This window comes from Brachyistius frenatus, unplaced genomic scaffold (genome assembly GCF_029030835.1).
Source record: "Brachyistius frenatus isolate BFR_SWC_R1_liver_20210118 unplaced genomic scaffold, ASM2903083v1 Contig_38, whole genome shotgun sequence".
Classification (NCBI taxonomy): domain Eukaryota; kingdom Metazoa; phylum Chordata; class Actinopteri; family Embiotocidae; genus Brachyistius; species Brachyistius frenatus.
The window spans coordinates 958,044-978,693 of NW_027210637.1; the positions used below are offsets into that span (position 1 = coordinate 958,044).

General features: G+C 44.3%; 1 protein-coding gene across 4 annotated transcripts in view; it reads right to left on the minus strand.

The window, feature by feature from the left end:
• rapgef2b (Rap guanine nucleotide exchange factor 2b) overlaps positions 1–20,650 on the minus strand; it is a 106,860-nt gene that overhangs the window by 18,060 nt on the left and 68,150 nt on the right. For 2 of the 4 annotated variants that reach the window (XR_011311033.1, XR_011311032.1), the window contains exons 1-4: positions 15,697–15,867; positions 7,282–7,413; positions 2,285–2,462; positions 167–303 (exon numbers count right to left, since the gene is read on the minus strand). Coding sequence is in view for 2 of the 4 variants with exons in the window: in XM_069701732.1 (XP_069557833.1) it covers positions 167–303; positions 2,285–2,462; positions 7,282–7,413 (447 nt within the window). In the remaining 2 variants the exon portion in view is untranslated. Of the gene's footprint in view, positions 1–166; positions 304–2,284; positions 2,463–7,281; positions 7,414–15,696; positions 15,868–20,650 lie in introns of those variants that run through there. The other 2 variants (XM_069701732.1, XM_069701731.1) reach the window with 1 other exon arrangement.

The window sequence follows — 20,650 nt, forward strand, 5'->3', positions numbered from 1 at the left end:
GTTTAATAGAGCAGAAAAAACATCAAATGGAAGAAGATTCATTGGTGTGAAGACGGGAGACAAAGGTTCATCTCCCGTGGACACACACACACACACACATACATATATATATAAACACAGTCACAAGACAGGGTTTATGTGTGCTTGAGTATGCATCAACACACACCTCCTCTCCATCGTTGAGGACGATGGTGCCGGCGCGCTCGACCACGGCGAACACCATGACAGCGCAGAGTTCCCTCCTCACTGACATGGTCATGTTGGCGAACGCTGGCAGTTGATGCATGAACTCCAGTAATTGCTCTGCGAGAGGGACAGAGGAGAAGACAGCGGAAGGGAAGAAAGCGGAGGAGTTTAGCAACAGCGGCAAACACAAGTCCTGACACTTGGAGGAGAGAAGGAGGGCAGGCGGAGTTCTCCGGGCGAGCCGGCGCTGCCCAACTTCGATCCCGCCGGGGACACACGAGCAATCCAAAAGTGAGCCATCAGCACAGTGAATATGCGGCCCAACAGAGGAATCATGATGTGGAGAAGACAAAGCCCAACAAAAAAATCAGTTCTATTGATGTAACCCTCAAGACAAGCCAGGAATGATCGCTGATAATTCTCTCGATGACCTCTGTGTGAATTTAAGGAGTTATTACTGACGGTGAAGCACTTCTGAAATCATATTGAACGTCAAAAAGGATCAAGTTTAAAGGCTTGGTTCACCCAAATAGCTAAAAAGAAAAACATAATTCCTGACATGTCTTCAGAGTAATCTAGCCGTGCAAACATCTGTATGGAATTTCTTTCCAAAGCACTAAAAGATGATTATGTTTAAAAAAAAAAAAAAAAAAACATGTCTTACCGTGAACATGTTATTTCTTTAACATAAAATTGTTCTTTAATATTCAAATCTGCAGACTATCCAGAGTAATGTTACTACTATTAATATTTATATCTTCATTGTGTGTTGGGTAGCATATATTAAATTTGACTGTCTTTCCATATATAAACTATATAACCAGGAAAAGTAAAGGCATGTACTGGCCAAGACTGAAGCATCACATAAAATAGAAGTTATTATAGAAGCTCCAAAACCTCTCGAAGTGATAATGTAAAAAAAAAAGTTATATGGAAAACATATATGCGATAGATAAAAAGCCCATTAAAAAGTACCTCATACAGATAAATATAATTGTAAAACAGATGACACTTCTGATGACAAAATTCTAATATCCTGAGCAAATAAATGATTAAAAAACAGAATTTTGTTCGGGAAGGCAGAAATCTCAAGAGTAGGATCGCCCAAAATCAAAACTAAAGTATCTGCCTGATACTGAAATGCTTCAACGTCGGTTTCCTCTGACTGGGTGTGTCACCGAGAGGAACTGCTTTATGTAATACGAGAGTGCAGGACTTTCTGCAGCACCCTGAGAGGAGGGGGGAGACGGAGGGGGTGGACGACCCGTCTCTCTCTTTCTCTGTGTCTCCGTCCCCATCCACCATCCATGCTCTCGCCTCCTGTCTGCCCGGCAGCAGTCTGGCGCACTGGCTGACCCGGGCTTGGCATGGCAACAGCGTAGTGTGTGTGTGTGTGTGTGTGTGTGTAGCTGTGAAAGCACTGAAAGTTTAATGTGCTGGGGAGAGGTGAGGCGAGAGGATGTGTAGGAGTGACCTAGAAAAAAGCCTGCCGGTGGATAGGGAGGGAGGGGGGGCTGCAGCGAAGGAGGTGAGAGGGGGGGGGCGCTGGCACTCATTCTTACTTTCTCTACATCATCATCATCCTCCTCCTCCCCAAGTCCACATCTGTAAGCTAAGCTCCGAGTGTGTGGACTTAAGTTTTTTTTTTTTTTAAACATGCCTATCACTTTCATTGGAGTCGAGTCACAGCTTTAAGGGATGTGATGCTTACAAGCCCGACGTGGCTGCGAAGAATTACTCGAAAGCCGACATCGTAAATGAAGAGCAGCGCACACTTCAGACAAATGTAAATTTACCGTGGCCGATTTACATAAGAAAAAAAAAAAAAAGGGAGTGAGTGTTGTTTATGGAGCAATAAATTAATCTAAAAATGGGACAAGAAGAAGTGCTGCTTGTGTTTTTTTTTTCTTTTTAACTGATATTTTTCAGTCCATTTTCCAAAGATAGCAAAAAATAGCACTCTCAGGCACAACAACAGGCAGGATACATCTAAAATAAACACTGCGTGAGCAGATGTCTTTTAATTACGATAGGGCCCCAATATTGCTCCTTATTTAGTTGGATTTTTAACTCGAACCCCAAACCTTAAAAGGCTCACCTATGTCATCGTCGGTCCTGTCCATCGGGTCCTTCTCCAGGCAGTCCCGCACGATGTCCCGGCTCATGAGGGGGTCCGACGCCCGCTCGATGTCCTCCTCATCGTCGTCCTCCTCGGAGTCGACGGCGGTCTCCGGCAGGCCACTGAGGTCCATGTCGCCCGGTTCGTTCTCCGTGGCCTGAAAATGGAAGAACACAAACGGACGACAAGTGAGCCACGAAGGACGGTGACGAAGACGAGGAGGGGATTTCGGCGTCTCCATCCAACACCAGGAGTCGGGGTGGGGGGGAACCACAGCTGGCTTGCTCCGACAGCCATAAAAGGGTCAAATCTCTGCAGCGACCAGCGAGTCCAAGTTCTCTGTCCACGTGTCCTTCAGCGAAGACACTGAGCCACCGAACACGCGCGCTGGTTACAAACAACGCTTTACACATTTGTACACAGCTGGTGTACAATTTCACAGCACACACGCATTTTTGCAATACAGACATCAGCCGCATTTACGATCAAAAGCAAAAATAATAATAACAATTAAAAAAAAAAAAAAGAAAGTGGGTAAAACGCATTTGACGCATCTCGTGAAATGGATGAGGTACTGAGTACAATATGAGAAAGACAGGCATCAACACTGCATACCAAACAGTCTGTTATGCATAGTAAGAAGCTAATTAACTCCCAACCCCTCCACCCCCCTAGCAAAACTCCACCGCCCGCCTCGCAGCCAGTTCCTGTTCTTTGAAAGCACCACATGAAATATGTGTTAAGCCGAAAAAAAAAAAAAAAACTAGACGAGAAGCGAACGTAATGCAATTCCTCCTGCATGAGCGATATTAACGGAGTTCTCCCGCCATCATCAAAGAAAAATACTTTGATAAAATGACAAAGGGAGCCATATTGCCTGGTTCACACGACACCAAAAAGCCTCTCGCAAGAGCAGAAACCGAAAGCGGCTGGAACAAACAAACAAAAAAAAACTACAAACAAAAACAAAAAAAAGCCGTCAGCGCCGCCGCCTCCCTGCAGCGAACCCTCTTACCCCGACGTGGTGCCCAAACTCAAGCTTCCTAATAGAAAGAGGAGAAAAGGTTGCCTTTGCAAACTGTCCGCAAAATCCCAGAGCCAGACGCATCTTCGGCTCCCCGACTACTCGGTCCACGTTTAATTTTGTAATGCTCAAGAGTCCCCAACACACAGATGCACCCCCCCCCCCACACACACACACCCCTCCACCCCATGTCATCTCTCCTCATAACACCATGTGCAAAAGGCTCATTAATGATTCAGTGTCTGAGTGGCCATTTGGGCGTGACTGGTGCACACCCTGGTGGGCGGGGCCAGCGTGGGGGGGGGGGGGGGGTCGAGAAGCGCGAAGGGCCTTTCAAAGAGTGAAGAGTCGCCGGTTATCGCTTCGCAAGGTAAAACATCGAGGTCTCAAAAATGACGTTGCTCCTGAAATTTGAAACCCCCCCCCCCCCCCCCACCAAAACGGTCGAGAGTTGCATAGTCATCGTTTTCTGCCGATTTTTCAGAGGACGCACTTAAACAGGTTCGTCACACTTCCCACAATATATCACAGAACGAACATAAAAATAAAAAAATAAAAAAAAGCACAAGACACGTGAAGATGGCCAGACACCACAGTGACTTCGTTGGTTTTCAGCAGGGTGTGAAACAGGTTGTTAACATCCAAGGTCTGCAATGCCTGTATTTTAAATACATTATCTACTGCCCGGGAGCGCCTTTGTATTCACGCACCGGCTTGTTTCTTTCCGTGTCTCGCATGTATCAAAAATCCATAAGTGTGCAGTAAGCATTAAGAGTCAGTGGGCGAGTCAGGTGCTGTTAATATTTCATCGGGGCTATTCTTGGATCAATGCTTTCAACGTCCTTCTGGAGGACCAATTTCATGATTTATTCAGACACAAACAGTGCGCCATGTTGGCAGTGACGTGACAACGATGTGGGAGTCTTCACGATGTGCTCTCGGCCGGAGGAGGCCGTGCGGGATCAGAGCGGTGAGAGCAGCCCCCCCCCCCCCAACAATAATCTGAGCTCCAGCATTGCTGCATCAGCAAATATGTAGGGGAAAAAAAAAATGTGGAAAAAGTTCAAATTCATGGTCACCACTGTATCCGTTTTGTACCATGAACTCATTGTGGTTTAAAGTGTTTAAAGAACCTCCTCTTTCTCTTCCTCCTGATTCGTTTATTCAGAAACACCCCCATCGCTCGTTTACTGATCCACTCCACCACATTAGTTCTGAGCTGTTGCGAGCTGACAAATTTAAAAAAAAAAAAAAAACTACAGTACTATCTTTATTTACTAACTGCCACTTTATTCACATTAAAAAGGCGTTGAGGAGGATAAAAGGTAGAAAAAAATGAATTTCTCTAGCAAAAAATTATGTTGAATTCAATTCCAGATAAGAGAAGCCTTCATCATCATTCAAAGTTCAAAAGGGGAATACAAAGCAGCTGCATGGTTTCAATCGATCACAGGACGAAGAGGTGAGAAATCAGCGTGGTTAGTTTCTCTTGGCAAACACACTTAAAGCTGAATTAATGATTATTTTCATGACAGATGAATCTGATGATTATCTTCTAGATTAACCGATTAAACAGTCCGCTTTATGATATATCAGAAAATACGATTCCCCCCCGAGCCAAAAGTGACAACCTTTCAAAACTCAAACATATTCGTTTTATTATCACAAAAGATAAAAGAAAAGCTGCAAATCCTCCAAATCGGAGGCACTTCGAGCCGTTTCCAGAGAGAACACGAGCACACGGAGTTTATCAGTCAGCTGAGCAGAGGCGTTTGATCACGTGCGAAAAAGAGAAAGACACCGAGACAAAAGAGAAGTCAAAAGCGAGTAAATATATATCGTTTAAGAGACAGAGGACGGACAGTTAGAAGAGGGGAGGTCCGAGACGGAGAGGAAAATAGGACAGCGTGGGTGATTCAGAGAGAGAGAGAGAGAGAAAAAGCGAGAGAGGGGAAATCAAGAGGCTGCCACAGAGCTGCTAGCAGATGGCGCTAAGACCAGGATCACAGACTGTGGGGACAGTAGAGCCTGTTCAACCAGCCACAGCATGGCCCAACACACACACACACACACACACACACACACACACACACACACACACACACACACACACACACACACACACACACACACACACACACACACTTATAAAGGCACGGCACCAACACTAGCCGGGAAGACGTCTGAGCAAAAAAATAAATACAAAGTGAATGTGACCCGATGCCCCCGAGCGCGGTCACAACACACAAACACACACACATAAACAAGCACGCAGCAGGTGACAGCATTAGGAGCCAATGGGGTGTGTGTGTGTGTGTGTGTGTGTGTGTGTGTGTGTGTGTGTGTGTGTGTGTGTGTGTGTGTGTGTGTGTGTGTGTGTGTGTGTGTGTGTGTGTGTGTGTGTGTGTGTGTGTGTGTGTGTGTGTGTGTGTTAAGAGGATTAGTGGCAGGGTTTGGGGCACGTCCACAGTCACGAGATGTTCTATTTGTGTTCTAATGAGTTGAATTGTGTTTTTATTCCTGCTTGTATTTTGTATTTTTTTTCCCCTCTAGTCATTTTTAGACACACAACACTCATTTACACCACAAAATGTGCCCCGGCGCCTTCGAGTCATGCTTTCAGCATAAACGTTTCTCGTGGATCTCCTCGTTCACGTGAGATCGTACGTCAGAGCTCGCCGGGAGTTCGGCGCTTCTGCTTTGAGGTGACGAGAGGCAGCGGCTGGAGTCGGGATGGAGGCGGGACCACCTGCTCGCAGCCTCCAGCCTGTCTGCTCATCTCCCGCTGAGCAGCGACAAGCCTCCTATTACTGTCTCATGGCCTCTTTTTTTTGGCAGCCAGGCCTTTAAATTCTTCACCAAAAAAAAAAAAAAAAAAAAACCCACAAAAAAAACGGTGTCCTTCTTAATGAGGCTAATGTAAAATCCCAGAGGTATATTTTGTCATTTCACCACAAGGAAGAGGTTTTTCCGGCTCGCTGAACATCGGTTCAACTCGTTTAAGCTCGGCGGGTCTTCAGATTGGCATCAGAAGCATTCAGCTGAAAGTTCATTTTATGCTACGCGCTTATTATCGTGATGTTAGTTAACAATAATCTAACAAAATAATATACATTATTAAAGCGTTTATCCATATTCGTCGAATTCAATTGGCTTCGCTCACTATTCACACATACATCCGAGAGGAATGTATTCAATCATTATTCGACCTACACAAAAACAAACTCTTTGGGGGAAAGAAAATACACTTGGAAAAAGAAGTCATTAGGATTAAAGGAACGGAACGAGACAGGTTCAGATAGGTTTCAATTTGTTCATTTCGATGATGACTCTTCCACTCAGGCAAAAGTCAGTCGTGGGGTTCCACAAGGTTCGGTGCTGGGTCCGATATTTATCACGTCACACATGCTTCCCCCATTGTTACAAATCTCCCCACAAAGGTTCATCGCTATGCAGATGACACCCAGCTTTATTTATCTACGAAGCCAGATTAAATGTTAAGATACTGTTGGAAGTTTAGCATGAAAACTTCAAAAGCGGGAAACAGCTAAACTGGTTGGGGCCAATGGAAAAACGATCTGCTCCTTTAAAAGTCACTGATTTACAGGTTATACCATGTTTGTTTGATTAAAAAACGGAAGTGTAAAAACAACACCGGTCTTTGTGCTAAGCTAAGCTAACTGGCGCAGCTTCATATTTACCGTACAGCCGGTGATCTTGTCATCTAACCGCTGCAAAAAAAAAAAAAAAAAAAACTTTGCGTTTCCCAAATCCTAATGGTTTCACGTTTAAAAGGTGATAAATAAATTAAAAATAGACCCTAGCTAGGCCGAAGGAGCTTTAATGACCAACTTTAGGATTTATTACGACCGGTTAACAAACTATCCCACCTGTTTAACAATCCAGGGGGAGTCCCGGCTGGCGGTCCGGCGCCATGCGGTGCAGGCCTTACCTGGTAAATGTCTGACAGGCTGCTGCTTCCAGAGTCGCTGGTGATACTACATCCTGAGTGGCTGGAGGAGACGTGGGTCACCTGTGGGTGTAAGCCGTCGGCCAGGTGAAGTCTGCTGAAGTCTGCGGGGAGCTGCACATACACACACACAACATACACACAGATGGTCAGTATCAGCCAGCCCAGCGGCCACCAGCGGGTCACTCACACTAACACTCGCGCTGACTTGCCAGGCGCTTGGATAGACGCTAAGCGGCGTGTTGTCCTTTCAGTTTGTCTGGAAAGTAAAGACGAAACTAAAAATGAACGTCTTCTCCCTGCTTAATTAGACACTATTGTATTTCTTTATTTGCCCACACTTTATCATTTAAAAGGAACACAGGCAAACGGCCTGTTGTTAAGGCAACAGTGTAATTCTTCTGCATTTATAAACCAGCACTGAAAACGACGTCCCTCTTTAATTTTAATTGGAAAGCAGCCTGAAAACACTCGTTCTTTTTTTTTTTCTTCTGCTTGTGAATAAAAGGGATTTATCTCACAGCGGTGATTACAGAACGTTAACAGAGCAAAAAAAAAAAATAATTAATTACTCACACTGCAAGAGCTCAACTTTACTTTACACATAATTTATTATTGAAGCAAGGGGAAAGGCAGAAAAATAAAAGAAAATGTTAATTAAATCATCCGACTTTCACAGAATCTGTCAAAAACATTTCGTTTAACAAGATGGGACTAAAAAAAAAAAAAAAAAAAAAAGGCAAATGTCAAAATGACAAAAAAAAAAAAAAAAGGTCAGAAACAATCTGACATAATTTACGGTCTCTTAGAGCTATGTAAGTAGCAGCATAACCGCTATTCTGCCATGAGAAAATGCTCAGTTATGCTTTTCCCCCCATAATTACGTACACCATCGTATAACTTGCAAAAGGAACTCCTCGTACAAACAAACAAGAAGAAGCAGTGCATACATTAAGGAAATACCCTCATTAAGGTACGCAATTTGAATAACCTAAATGAACAGCAGGCGATGATGGAGGGGGAAACCCCTTTGAGTAATTCATACTGTAGAAAGTTAGCAGAGCCCCAGCTGTAATTAGCCCGTACTGTAAATGAGCCAAACCACTTCTCTGTGGAGATGACCCCCAAATGTAAAAATACATCAGAAGACAGGAGGAGGTTTTAGGAGGTAGATGGATAAAATAAAAAGAGGGTTGAGAGTTGGAACAGTAAAAGCTTTCAGGTTTGGTTGAGAAAAAAAAAAAAAAAAAAAAGCCAATTTTTTTTTGCTGGTACCAGGTAGGCAAATGTCAATTATTTTTTTCCTTTTATAGCATTATAAACAAAATAACGTGGCGTTTTGGAGTGTTGATTGATTTAGTGGTCATTTTTCCCAATTTTCGGACATTTTAAAGACAAAATGATCAACCGATTAGCTTTCCTTGCAGTTTTCCACAGAAATCATCAGTTAAAATGTGTCAAACTATCATAAAATTACCTATATTATAGGATATCCAAGTGCTTTACTTAAAACATTTGGTTAATTTACCCCAAATAAATGTCAAGCAGATATTTTGGTTCATATTCACATTATATCATTGTACAATACGTAGTGCGATCAAATTAAAGCCATCATATTTGAGTCGAGTGCCAGTGGGGTGAATTATGAATGTAATCAAACGGCGTAAACTGGTTCACGGTGTCTACAGAAGTGAATATTTCATGGCTAAATGTTTTATTTACCAATATATATTTGATACTCAGCGGGGAGACCGTTCAACTCCACTTCTGGCTGTGGCACATCATTAATATTCAATTTTATTTTATTTTTTCATCCTAAAAGTCAGACGAAGCTCATTTTAACGAGTCTGCTGCGGTCGTCGTGCAACAGGAAGTCGGGGCCAAATCTGAACATATCCTGAGATTTGGGTTTCAGAGGTTTTCTACACGTCGTAGTTTTAAATCTTGATAGTAAACAAGATTTGGGGTTTTATTTATGGATGGTAATTTCGAATGTTTTCTCTAGACAGTAAAAAAAAAAAAAAAAGTTTTAACCCAGCTGGTGAAGAAAGGCAAGACCGTGAATTGTCGAGAAAAAAACAACAACTTTACGTTCATTAATCCTGATGTTTGGGTGATATTAAGACGGATTGTGCAGCCTTTTAGCTCCTCACATCCGAGCTATGATTTCATAGTTTCTGAAGTACGGTAGTAGTGGTGCTACTTTGAGCTGTAAATATCATCTCTGCCTCAGATCATTTTATAGTCTCGACAGCGGTAAAACTGTGAAGTCTCACTTGGCTGACAAACGGAATAGATTGGATAGAAAATACATTTTTACCAAGTTCATTTGCAAATAAATGGGTTTGAGCCGTCATCTGCTCTCAAACATACTCCAAAGAGAAAACGGCCAATCGTCACAGCTCCTGATGCTCTCCACTGCATTACGACTTAATTAAAGACTTTTTGGAGATGGGAAGGAAAAAACGAGTTTTGCTGCCAGAGTTTCCACTGAGGAATTTTGGAATGGAGTGGTGAATTAAAGACTTCGGTCATGAGAGAATACAACCACAATAAAATTAGGAAAGTGTTGTGGCATTTTGCAGAAGGCGTGGTGAGTTTTTTTTTTTTTTTTTTTTTTTTTTTTACAGAAGAAAAATTTGAATATGAGATAAATCAATTCACGACGCGCCTTTCATGTGTCCGTAACAGGAGACCGGGAGCCAGACAGTGCAGCCCCTGTGGCACCGAGGTGTGATGTGATTACACTGTGTCAAAGATTGCCATCACGTTTAATTATCTGGCTGGCTGCACTAACCAAAATGGTCGACCGGAGGGCCCAGTCCGTCACTAACCCCCCCTCGGGCTGCTATTTCCCATCCCCTCGTCTGGTTGGCTTCACTCTTGAGAAGCGCCAGCTGACTTATTATTACTGGCTGGACAATATTGTGTGTTGAAATTATTTTGTCTGCTCGTAACTGCAGCGATGAAGCCGCCTCACATTTCCTTCGGATGATTTTTTTTTTTACAGTGCAGTCGCCCCCTCTTTGTAATGAAAACCTCAGAAGTGAAGTTACGTCGGAGCTGACGCTGTGTATTTACATTTATGAAAAGACATTAGTTGTCAGAGTGCTGTGGCTTCGAGGCCCACCATCAACTCTATCGTTGTCCCAGAGGAAATTTGGTGATTGTGCACAACTGACAGGAGAACTACTGGAAGTGAAGAAAGCTTGGTGTCAAAAACGCACCAGGGAGCCACACTGTTGCTTTAAAATGCTACATCATCATAAAAATGGCAATGCATATCAAACCGACTTGATTCCAAATACACTGCTATTGTAAATACTGAGCGGAAACCGACAGTGATGTCACCCGTTGGTTTGTGAACTGAAGTTATAAAGTTTCGACTTTTTGGCCGTTGCTATCGTCCTAGTTCGGTGCAGTTTGGAGCCAGAAGTGACCATATTTGGACGAGCGACCGGTGGATCTGACTCAATCCGATTGGGAATCTGAGAACACTAAGCCCCGCCCACCTATAGTGAAAACCTGACTGTACCACAGGCCTGTCAATCAAACAAACACCCCCCCAAAACCACAGCTTTTTGAGGCCTAATTTCTAATTAACGACGGGATTATTTTCAGATGGACAGTAAGAAAACTAATAAGGAGTGACTTTAGCTAAACAACATCATAATAACTTGTGGAAACATTTTATTGACTTTGTATTTCAGGAGGCTTTTTGGAGCCGGCCTTTAGTGGCGCTCGGTGGTATTGCACTTTATGGCACTTCAATATTGCTCTCATTAGTCAGAACTGTGTTGTTTGAGTTTTGTTTGCTAAAAAAATACAGTTCCCAGCATATTTTTTGAAATACTTGTGCCTTTTTCAAAAAAAAATAATTAAAGATGAATCTTTTCAGTAAAAATTAACAGGATGAGGACTGGGTGCCACGGAAAAAGAAAAGTCTGAAACTACCGAGAGAAAAACCTATGAAAACCTACTTTAAAGAACTCTGCAGTTAAAACACTCCTGCCATATCAGAATCAAAGCATACTCTAAAGTCAAGTTGATAAATGGCTGACTTGCTAAAATATTTGAAACCTTCAATAAGTGGGAGTGCAGGGAGGGTAAAATTAATTGTATACTCTCATTATTGAGAGTTTTGTCGATACGGTCTTCCAACCAGGCGTGGTCGACATGTCAATAATAATAATAATATCCCCACTGGTTTTCCGACAACGAAAGGGTCCCACCTCCCCCAAACAAAACCCCCCACCAACATCCACAAGCCCCTCCCCCTGGAGAGAGGCAGAGATAAAGTGTGGGGGGGGGGGACAGCGGGATAAAGGGAGAGGATAATAAACACTTAATCCTTTCTCTCCACTCATTTAGGTCATCCGTCTGTCGGTCAATAAGACACGGCCCGTTCAGTCCATGAGCATGTGGTCCATTGACCTCTTCGGACCGATGGCACGCAGAGACCGAGCCAAGATGGATGCCAGCACGACAACAACGACACGCACTCATGACGCTTTTCCAATAACACAACCGTGACGTGTCGGTGACCCTAAACAACCCGCGGAGTCCATACCGCGACGCTATCGTTCGAATGTGTTGGAGATGCACTCAACGTCGGCCATAGCAATGAAACCGTGATCCTTCTCCTACCTTCTGCAGGTCTCTCTCTCTCCCTCCGTGTATCCCTGTGCTCCAAATCCACCGCTCTCTCTCGAACAAATGAGGCGATCTCTGCAGAACCGCGAGCCCAAAATACGTACAATCAGCTGTCACAGGGGGATTAGGCGTCGGTCTAATGCTCGAGCCACAACACTCAGTTCTGCCTCCATGTGAGCAGATGTGGCGCTCCTTAAATTACACTGCAGACCTAATGACCTAGATTGCTGGGTGGAAGCCCTTGTGTGGCAGCGCTGGCTGCCTCTCAATCTCTTTAGCGCCTTTATGTGCCGGGGCAAATCTGTGCTGCTACACGAAACGTTTTCTGAAGGGTGACCCGAGCTTCCCTCCACGGAGAATGCAACTCTCTCCATGGGGGTGCAAAGCATAAAAGAGACTCAAAAGAGCTTCGTATTTCCACCAAAAGTAGTCAAATTTCAAGTCATTAAAATAGGTTTAAATTATTAAACAAAAAACAACAACAAAGTGCCCGAAGTTGCTCTGCTCCTTTAAACATTTAACATGTGGTTCTAACTTCGTCTAGTTGTTATAAAATGGAAAAAAAAAAAAAAAAACACCAACGTTGTGAAGTGTAAAAAGGCAGCAGGCACATCCCAGAGTTTCCCTCCCCGACCACGGTGGCAGCTTCTCGCTTTCCTGAGCCTCGCGGATCAAGAGATTAAAATCCTTTCGGCATTGGTGTCCGATTAAATGGGTTTGATATGCTCTCTGGGCTTTCCCTTGCCCGGTTGCGGCTCCACCAGTCGGCACCACAGCAGCCAGCAAAATAAGACAGGAGGAGATGATTACCTACAACGAGACAATCTACTGTGCTACAATCAGAATCACTCAGTTTTCAGAAGAAAAGTGCAACAATTCGACTTGTTTTTTTAAGAAGTATGATTGTCAGTTTTTATGCTACGCAAGAATATAAAGGGATATGGGTGAAATGTATATATTGTATTCATATGTCAGGTGAATAAAGGAAGGAACACTAGCAGCACTGTTTTAATCCCTGACTGCAATTTAAATCTGACTCGTTATCAGAGCCTATCAAGGCTACATTTGGCCGCAGGTCTTCAGTACATGGACATAAATTCTATAAAAGATAAGGAAACGGCATTTACGACCCAAGCTATCACCAAAAGACAAAGTCATAAAGGTCTATAAATCCCTAATAAATCAACACTAACTGTAACTCAGCATGCATCCTGTTGCAGTAAAGATAAAATATGCAAGCATAACAATGGAAAACCCAGGTCCTCATAGGAAAGATAAGCAATCAGGAAATTAACACTTATGAGCAGCCACTGGTGATGAGCCTACTACGATGATGTCATTACTGTAATAAGATCTGGTGGCTGTTATTGACTCTACCCATGGTGGGTGTCCCGCTGGGATAAGTGAGGATTTAAATAAGCGGCCCATTTGTATGCTAAAAACTTAAGAAAACAGGAGTCGGATGAAGGGGCTGGGAGCGATACTGAGGATGCGAACACAAATCTAAAGACCCTTTGTCAAGCTTGTGAAAAGGAACGCAAGGAAAACTGTATTCATTGGTTACAAAATGAAAATGAAAACTACCCTGACTGCAGAACATGTAAAGAACACCTGAATGCTGTCAGACAAAATCACCCAAACTTGGATTATTGCGTTCATGTTTCTCGCTCTTTCACAGTATGTTAACTTGCTGGCTTGTCTGCATGTTTTGTCGAACTTGAATTGCAAATGTTTCAGGCTGTAATCGTGTTTTTGGCCATAAAAGGTATTCTATCCCACCAATAACAATCCTGAAGCTATAATTATGTGCTACTTGACAGCTGTTTGGATTATAGTCGCCCTATAATAAATGCTTTAAGGATATTCAGGCGTGCAGAGTGGTTACTACTTATTTTGCGCTTTGCTTTTTGATAGATTCCTAGAAAACCGGTCGAATCAATGCTGAAAAATCCATTTTAATGAGGTTAATACTGAAATGACACTGCACATATCTAGGTGAAAAGATGATAAAGTTCTTACCATATCAGGCATTCATCAAAATGTGATATAAAGGGTACATCAATTAAGATCCACACTCTATGAAAAGTATGATGAGACCCTATATAGCCTAATACAAATCACAGGTTTACCAGGCACTGCAAGGTATGTTTATCTGTAAAGCAACTTTCAGATAAAAAGGAATTGAAAGTGGTTAAAAAAAAATACATGAAGGGCTGTAAGACATGGAAATATAGCCTCGCTTCTGGATAGTTGCCTTTGGCCTCACATTTCAAAAAACATACAACTTGTAAACAAATAGCAAACAACGCTTGGAATGAAAAATGTTCACGTTCAGAACAGCTTGAGTGGTTTTTAGATACAAATGGCTTCATATGAGGATTATTAGTAGCCTTAGAGCCCCGCAGGCCTCCCTGAAGGGAAGCAGCACAAACTGCGGCGAGAGACGATGAGATCCGTCTTCAACAATGACACATCTATGACTATTATAGGAATATTAAGGTGATTTTTCGAGCTCCTCGACCCATGAACCGTCCATCAGTGTGATTCACAGCCCCTGCCTTTAAGTGTATGTGTGTGGTCGCGGTGTGTGTGTGTGTGTGTGTGTGTGTGTGTGAGTGTGTGTGCGTGAGTGATGCCAGCTGCGCTGACAGTCGATCAATCCGTTCAAGTGCAGATCGGCTGCAGGCCTCGAGAGGAGCGTCTGCATGGAGCCGAGCGGCTGCTTCCAGCACCACGGACAGCGCCACCAGCACCAGGGCCGGTGGGTCAAACTAGCCTCCAGTTGGTGATTAAAATACATTATAATGTATTCTGGTGTCCATTAAGCCATTTTCTGTTTTTAAAATAGCGCATCTATCTCAACTCGGTTACTGTAACACGACCTGCCTGGGCTCTAACAGCTCCGGCAGACTAACTGAATTTAGGGAAGCTTCCTCTCCTCTCCGCACACATGACATCACCTCCCAGAAAGGAAGAAAAAAAACAAAAAAAACAAAAAAAAACCTGATTTACTGCTGCTACTGTTATTATATTTTTTTTTCCCCCCCCTCTCCGATGCAAATGGCATCTGTCGTGGTTCATTTCACGGACAGGTCTTCGGGAGCTACAATCAAGTGTTGTCATCTCGGCGCGTCGTAAAACATAATGAGGGCAGAAGACATCGGTCATTAAACACACAAGGCCACATCTGCACCTGTGTGTGTGTGTGTGTGTGTGTGTGTGTGTGTGTGTGTGTGTGTGTGTGTGCGTGCGTGCGTTTAACCAAAAGGGGAAATTAAAGACCTCGATGGGTCTTTGGATTATTATTGGACAGCTATTGACGATATTGTTTTATGATCTTTGTATTATTTATTAAAATGTAGCCCATGCAAAGACTGAGGAGGTCAATAGGAGTCCTTAATATTCAAAGTGCGCGTGTGTCCGCGCGCGCCGCTGACAGCGAGCACATGGCGGCCGTTTCGAGTACAACACAACTGACACACATCGGGAGGGCTCCGCAATAATCAGCCTCTGATCAACGCGTTTCGGCTTTCTGTCGCGCTCTCGGTTTCGCCCTGCGTTCATTCATCATGTACAGGCTCGATAGAAATCCGATGCACATCCATTATACGGCCGGTAATCATATCTAAGAGGGAGGTGGGGAGGTGTGAGGGGGGGGGGGGAGGTCATGAAAAAAAAAAAAAAAAAAAAAAAAAGAAGAAAGATGGAGAGAGAGAAAACGTTGCACGTCGATAGGCTACTTACCGGGGTTTTATCTTGCTGGCTCGGGACTCCATTGCTGTCTGATGCCGCTAATGGTTTCATAATGAAAAAATGTTCACCGGGCTGAAATCTAACATGCCCGGACCTGCCTCTCTTCTGCTACAGCGCACAGACCCCCATGTCTCCAATCCAATTCCGCCTTGCCCTCCCCTCCCTCCCCTCCCTCGGCGACGGCGGCTTGACAGTTTTTGGGGAGTATCCGCTGTTCCTCCGCCTGATTATAGACTCTCCAAACCCCCCTCCCCTCCCCCCCCAAAAAAAACAACAAAAAAAAACACCTTCTGCGTTTTATTCCAGCCACCCCGCAGCCTCAACACAAATATCTTTAAAAAAAAAAAAAAAAAAAAACGGAAAAAAAAAAAAAAAAACACGGAGGAGGAAGAAGAGGGAGAGAGTGGAGGAACGAAAAAAAAAAAAAAATCCTTTTATCCAAAGCGAAAGAACAGCCAGCTTCTTCTCTCCGCGCACTTGACAATCACGTCTCCAGCCGGAGCCGAAAACAAGCAAAAAAAAAAAAAAAAAAAAAAAAAAGATGAGAAAAATGGCTGACAACACTTTCACTCACGTTTACTCCCTCCGCCTCTCTCTCTCTCTCTCTCTCTGTGTGTATCTCTCCCTCCCTCTCCCGAAAGTAAAGCGACACACACACTAAAAAAAAACCAACACACACACACGCGCGCCTTTATGCACCATTAGATTATTTGAAGACCGAGACGCCTGCAGCCTCCACCGAGGTGCCATATACAAAACCCAGCGGTTTGTTTGGAACCAGAGCGCAAAAAAAAAAAAAAAAAAAAAAAAAGGTGGGGGGTAGTGGTGGTGTATGTGTGTATGTGTGTCAGTGGTGGAGGAGGAGGAGGAGGGGGAGTTAGGACCTCCTCCCTGCTTGACAGTGATGCTGTAAGAGCAGCCACTATATGGCTGTGCCCCCTCTGGAGGGCTTACAAACACCCCCCCAACACCCCCCAGCGCAGATATAGAGAGATGGAAAGAGGAGAGAAGGGTGGATAAGAACATGAAAGAGAGAAAAAAAATAAAAATAAAAATAAATCAAAGAGATGGACAGATACAGACGGATGGATGATGATAGAGAGGTTGTTTGAAGGGATGGAAGGAGGAGAGGAGCGCGGTGTGAGTAATGCCATTATCACACTCACTTCGGCACCAGACCGCGGCTGGAGCCGGTTGGCATAGTAACGGGAGTGAAGGAAAAGCCATTTCCTGGGCGGGGAGACAGCCCCGTGCACTTCCTCTTGAGAGAGTGAGTAAGAAAAAAAAAAAAAAGAAAAGAAAGAGAGGCAAGACAGAAGAGGAGGGAGAAGAAGAGGAGGAGGAGGAGGAGGAGGAAGGAGCGTAGTAGCAGCATCGCCTCGTCTTGAGAGAGGGAGTTAAAGAAAAGAGACGACAACAAGAGAACAGGGATGGAGCTGGAAGAAGGCCGGGGAGGAGGCGACGGTCCAGCTGCAGAAAACACAGAGATGACGTCACGCTGTCACTGTCACTCAGCTGGAATAGCCATGGCAACCGGGTGAGCACGAGCCCCCCCCCCACCCACCCAGCCACCCAGCCAGCCAGCCAGCCAGCCAGCCAGCCCCCTCCGACACACCCTCCGGGGCCTTCGGTTGCTGTGGCGACGGAGGCAGCGAGACATGCCGAAATGGAGGATGGAGGGAAGCGGAGAGAGGCGGAGAGAAAGTGGCAATAGACCGAAGCCACTTCACCTTCCCTCAGCTGTACTACAATGAGCGGCGTCACCGACAGAGCTTCAAATGACAAACCACGCACAACACTTCTCTGCTTTGTGAGAGGAGGAACACGATGTGTGTGTGTGTGTGTGTGTGTGTGTGTGTGTGTGTGTGTGTGTGTGTGTGTGTGTGTGTGTGTGTGTTGTGCTTTCGAGTGGGACGGCTGAGGCCTCCCCCTCCTCCCCTGAGATTCTGGATATTTGAAGGTCCCACGTATGATTAAGTCCTCTGACGGACAGCGAAGACGCACCACAGGGAACAATGGAAGGTTTAAAAAAAAAAAAAAGAGGACGATAAACAACGGAGCCGCTGCACTTTATACCCACAACACAACATCGGCGCACAAAACAAAACACGCGCACAATAAAACCAACCTGTCATCATTCACACTTTATCTCGGTAGCAGACGAAGCAGAACGTCACGATGAAAACCTCAAAACAGTCGATGTGACATTCATGGTGGTGTTTTTTTTTTTAAACATCTTTTGCTTATCACTCTTGTCGTCAGTGCTCCAGCGTCGTTGACAGCGTCAATCATTTTCCGTTTTGTTTTTTCCATCATCACTCTTATTTTCTTGTCATTTTGGGAAGAGAGAGACAGAGGAGTCAATTCCCTTCAGTGCAACGCAACGGCATTACAATCTGAAACGCATCCAGAACAATCTTGAACCGATAAAACACAGTTTTAGTGCTTCAATCTGTCGTTTAGTCTCGTCAGCAGCAAACGAATAAACAGTTTAAAACAAATAAATAGTTTAAGTTAAAAAAAAAAAAAAAATCCAGTGTTTCCAAATTGGATACGTCTTGTCTGATTATATTGTGTATTTTGAGTTTCTTTGGGGGGGGGGGGGAAACGTAATTTAAAGATCATTTTGGGAAATTGATTTGCAAAAATGGGACTAGATAAAACTACTATAAAAAAACAAAAAAAAAAAACAAAAAAAAATCCCTTGATTCTGTAAATTAAAGATAAACAAGAATCATTTCATGATTTTGGAGCTTTATACTCGCTTATCTGATTTTGTCAACAATATGGACAGATCCTCCAACACAAAAACGAGTTTCTGACGAGGATTAATGCACATTAGAAAACCAAACAACAGCTAATCCGATGACAACAAATGAAAACGTTTGACCCGTGTTTGCAGACGGCCGCGTTTGCACGCTGCCTTTTGAAATAAAAGAGTCTGACTGGCTCTGCCTCTCTCAGACAATGCCTGGAAAGCAGAGTACTACTAGCTGGGGTTTTTTTTTTTTTTTTTTTTTTGGAGCAGCTCCAGTCAAAGCAACTGGGAGGTGAGTGGGAGGCGGTGAGGGGGAGGGAGGGAGGAGGAAAGGCGGGTGGGGGGACAGCTGGAGACCCGGTATGACATCACCTCTCCTGCCCCCCGCCCACCCACCCCCACCCCCCTCCCGAGCCATGATGTAATGTATCAAAACAACAACAACAGGAGGAAGAAGAAGAAGAAGAAGAAGAAGAAGAAGAAGAGAAAGAAAGAAAGAAAGAAAGAAAGAAAGAAAGAAAGAAAGAAAGAAAGAAAGAAAGAAAGAAAGAAAGAAAGAAAGAAAGAAAGAAAGAAAGAAAGAAAGAAAGAAAGAAAAGCTCAGGTGCTTTGCTGTGCAGCGGGCAGTCATTAACGTCTCAAACAATCACTGGGACTGGGGCGTCATTACATCACCGAGGCAACGGGGGAGGGGGAGGAGGCGTCTGGGGAATATTAGACCTGCTGCCCACACCTCCCCCCCCTCCCCCCAAGCACCCCTCCTCTCCCGCCTCCTTTAAAGCTTTCAAGGAACAAACAAGCCAATTCATCTTTTTTCTTTTTTCACCGAGTTATCAGGAGCTGAAGGTGAAAGCGAAGGGAGGCAGGTGAGGCATCGATCGTCGAGGAATCGCGACAGCGACGTGAAGGAAAAAAGACGCCGCTTGAGAATAACCCTTCACGCACTCGCAGTTCAATTGGAGCGAGCGCTAAATGGCCTCATCTGCCATTTGTAAACAGTCTGTGAACCCCGGAGTGCAACCCCCCCCCCCCCACACACCACCACCACCACCACCACCAGTTCCACGCGATCGTAGGGAAAGGGGCCATGTGATGGTGTTTTGGTTGCTCATGCGTGGCATTAGAGAAGAGACATAAAAACCTCATTACACTGCTGGATGACACACGAACACATGACACACACACACACACACACACACAGGCTAGCAAGTGTTTCCAGGGTGATAGCAGAGGAAGCCATCACTGTACATCTTCACATGCCATTCACCTCCTTTAAACTCAGCGACTCTCATTCTTTAAAGCAACACCAGGCGCTCGCTTCGACTGTAACAGCAATGCATGATGGGAGTTTTTCGTGTGTGCATTTTCTCACTGCATTGTAATCATAACAGCTGATATTGAATAAACATAAGCGAACCAAGCGTCTTTATCGCGTCTGAGGCTCCGTCCCTTAACTAGGAACCACGGAGCTCAGCGGCACAGAGGAAAGACAAGGAAAAAAACAATTTTGTTTAGATTGATCTGTTCTTATCTATTTAATTTTGAAAATACTTTTTTAACATGTTTTTATGTTCCTTTATATCTGTTTTTATGTGACGCTCTGCATGCATGTTTTTTTGCTGGAAAGAACTTTAAGCTGCATTCCTTGTATATAAAAACCAATCAAATGTACTATTAAGATGCATTAAGTGACGGATACGCAGACGATGCTTGTTAATAGGATGGATTTGATTTTTTTTTTTTGGGGGGGGGGGAGGGGGGTGATCTAACAGCCAATCAGATCAAGCAGGCAGGAATCTGACCAAACAAAACCACATCACACAGCAATTTTCTGCATTTTCGCTGGAGAAAACTCATCAGGACGCGCAAACACAGCTCAGCGGCCATTACAGGATCAAACTCAACACACTGTACTTTGATTTATTGATCTGCGTCTAACCTCGCACGGCGAATTTGCGGGCGAGCCGGCGGAAGGCCACGCGGCGCCGGGCGAACGCGGCGCATCAATCCCCGACGTCGGCCTCCGTTTTTTGGACGGCTCCAAATAGCATCGTTAGAACGAGTAAAAGATGATCGAAATCAAGAGACTCCACTCTCGGAGCCCGCCGCGGCCCGAGGGATTATTTCATTTTTCAGGCTGTTCCGTCACCTGCGCGCCGCTGTGAAAATAATTTGCCAGCGACGCAG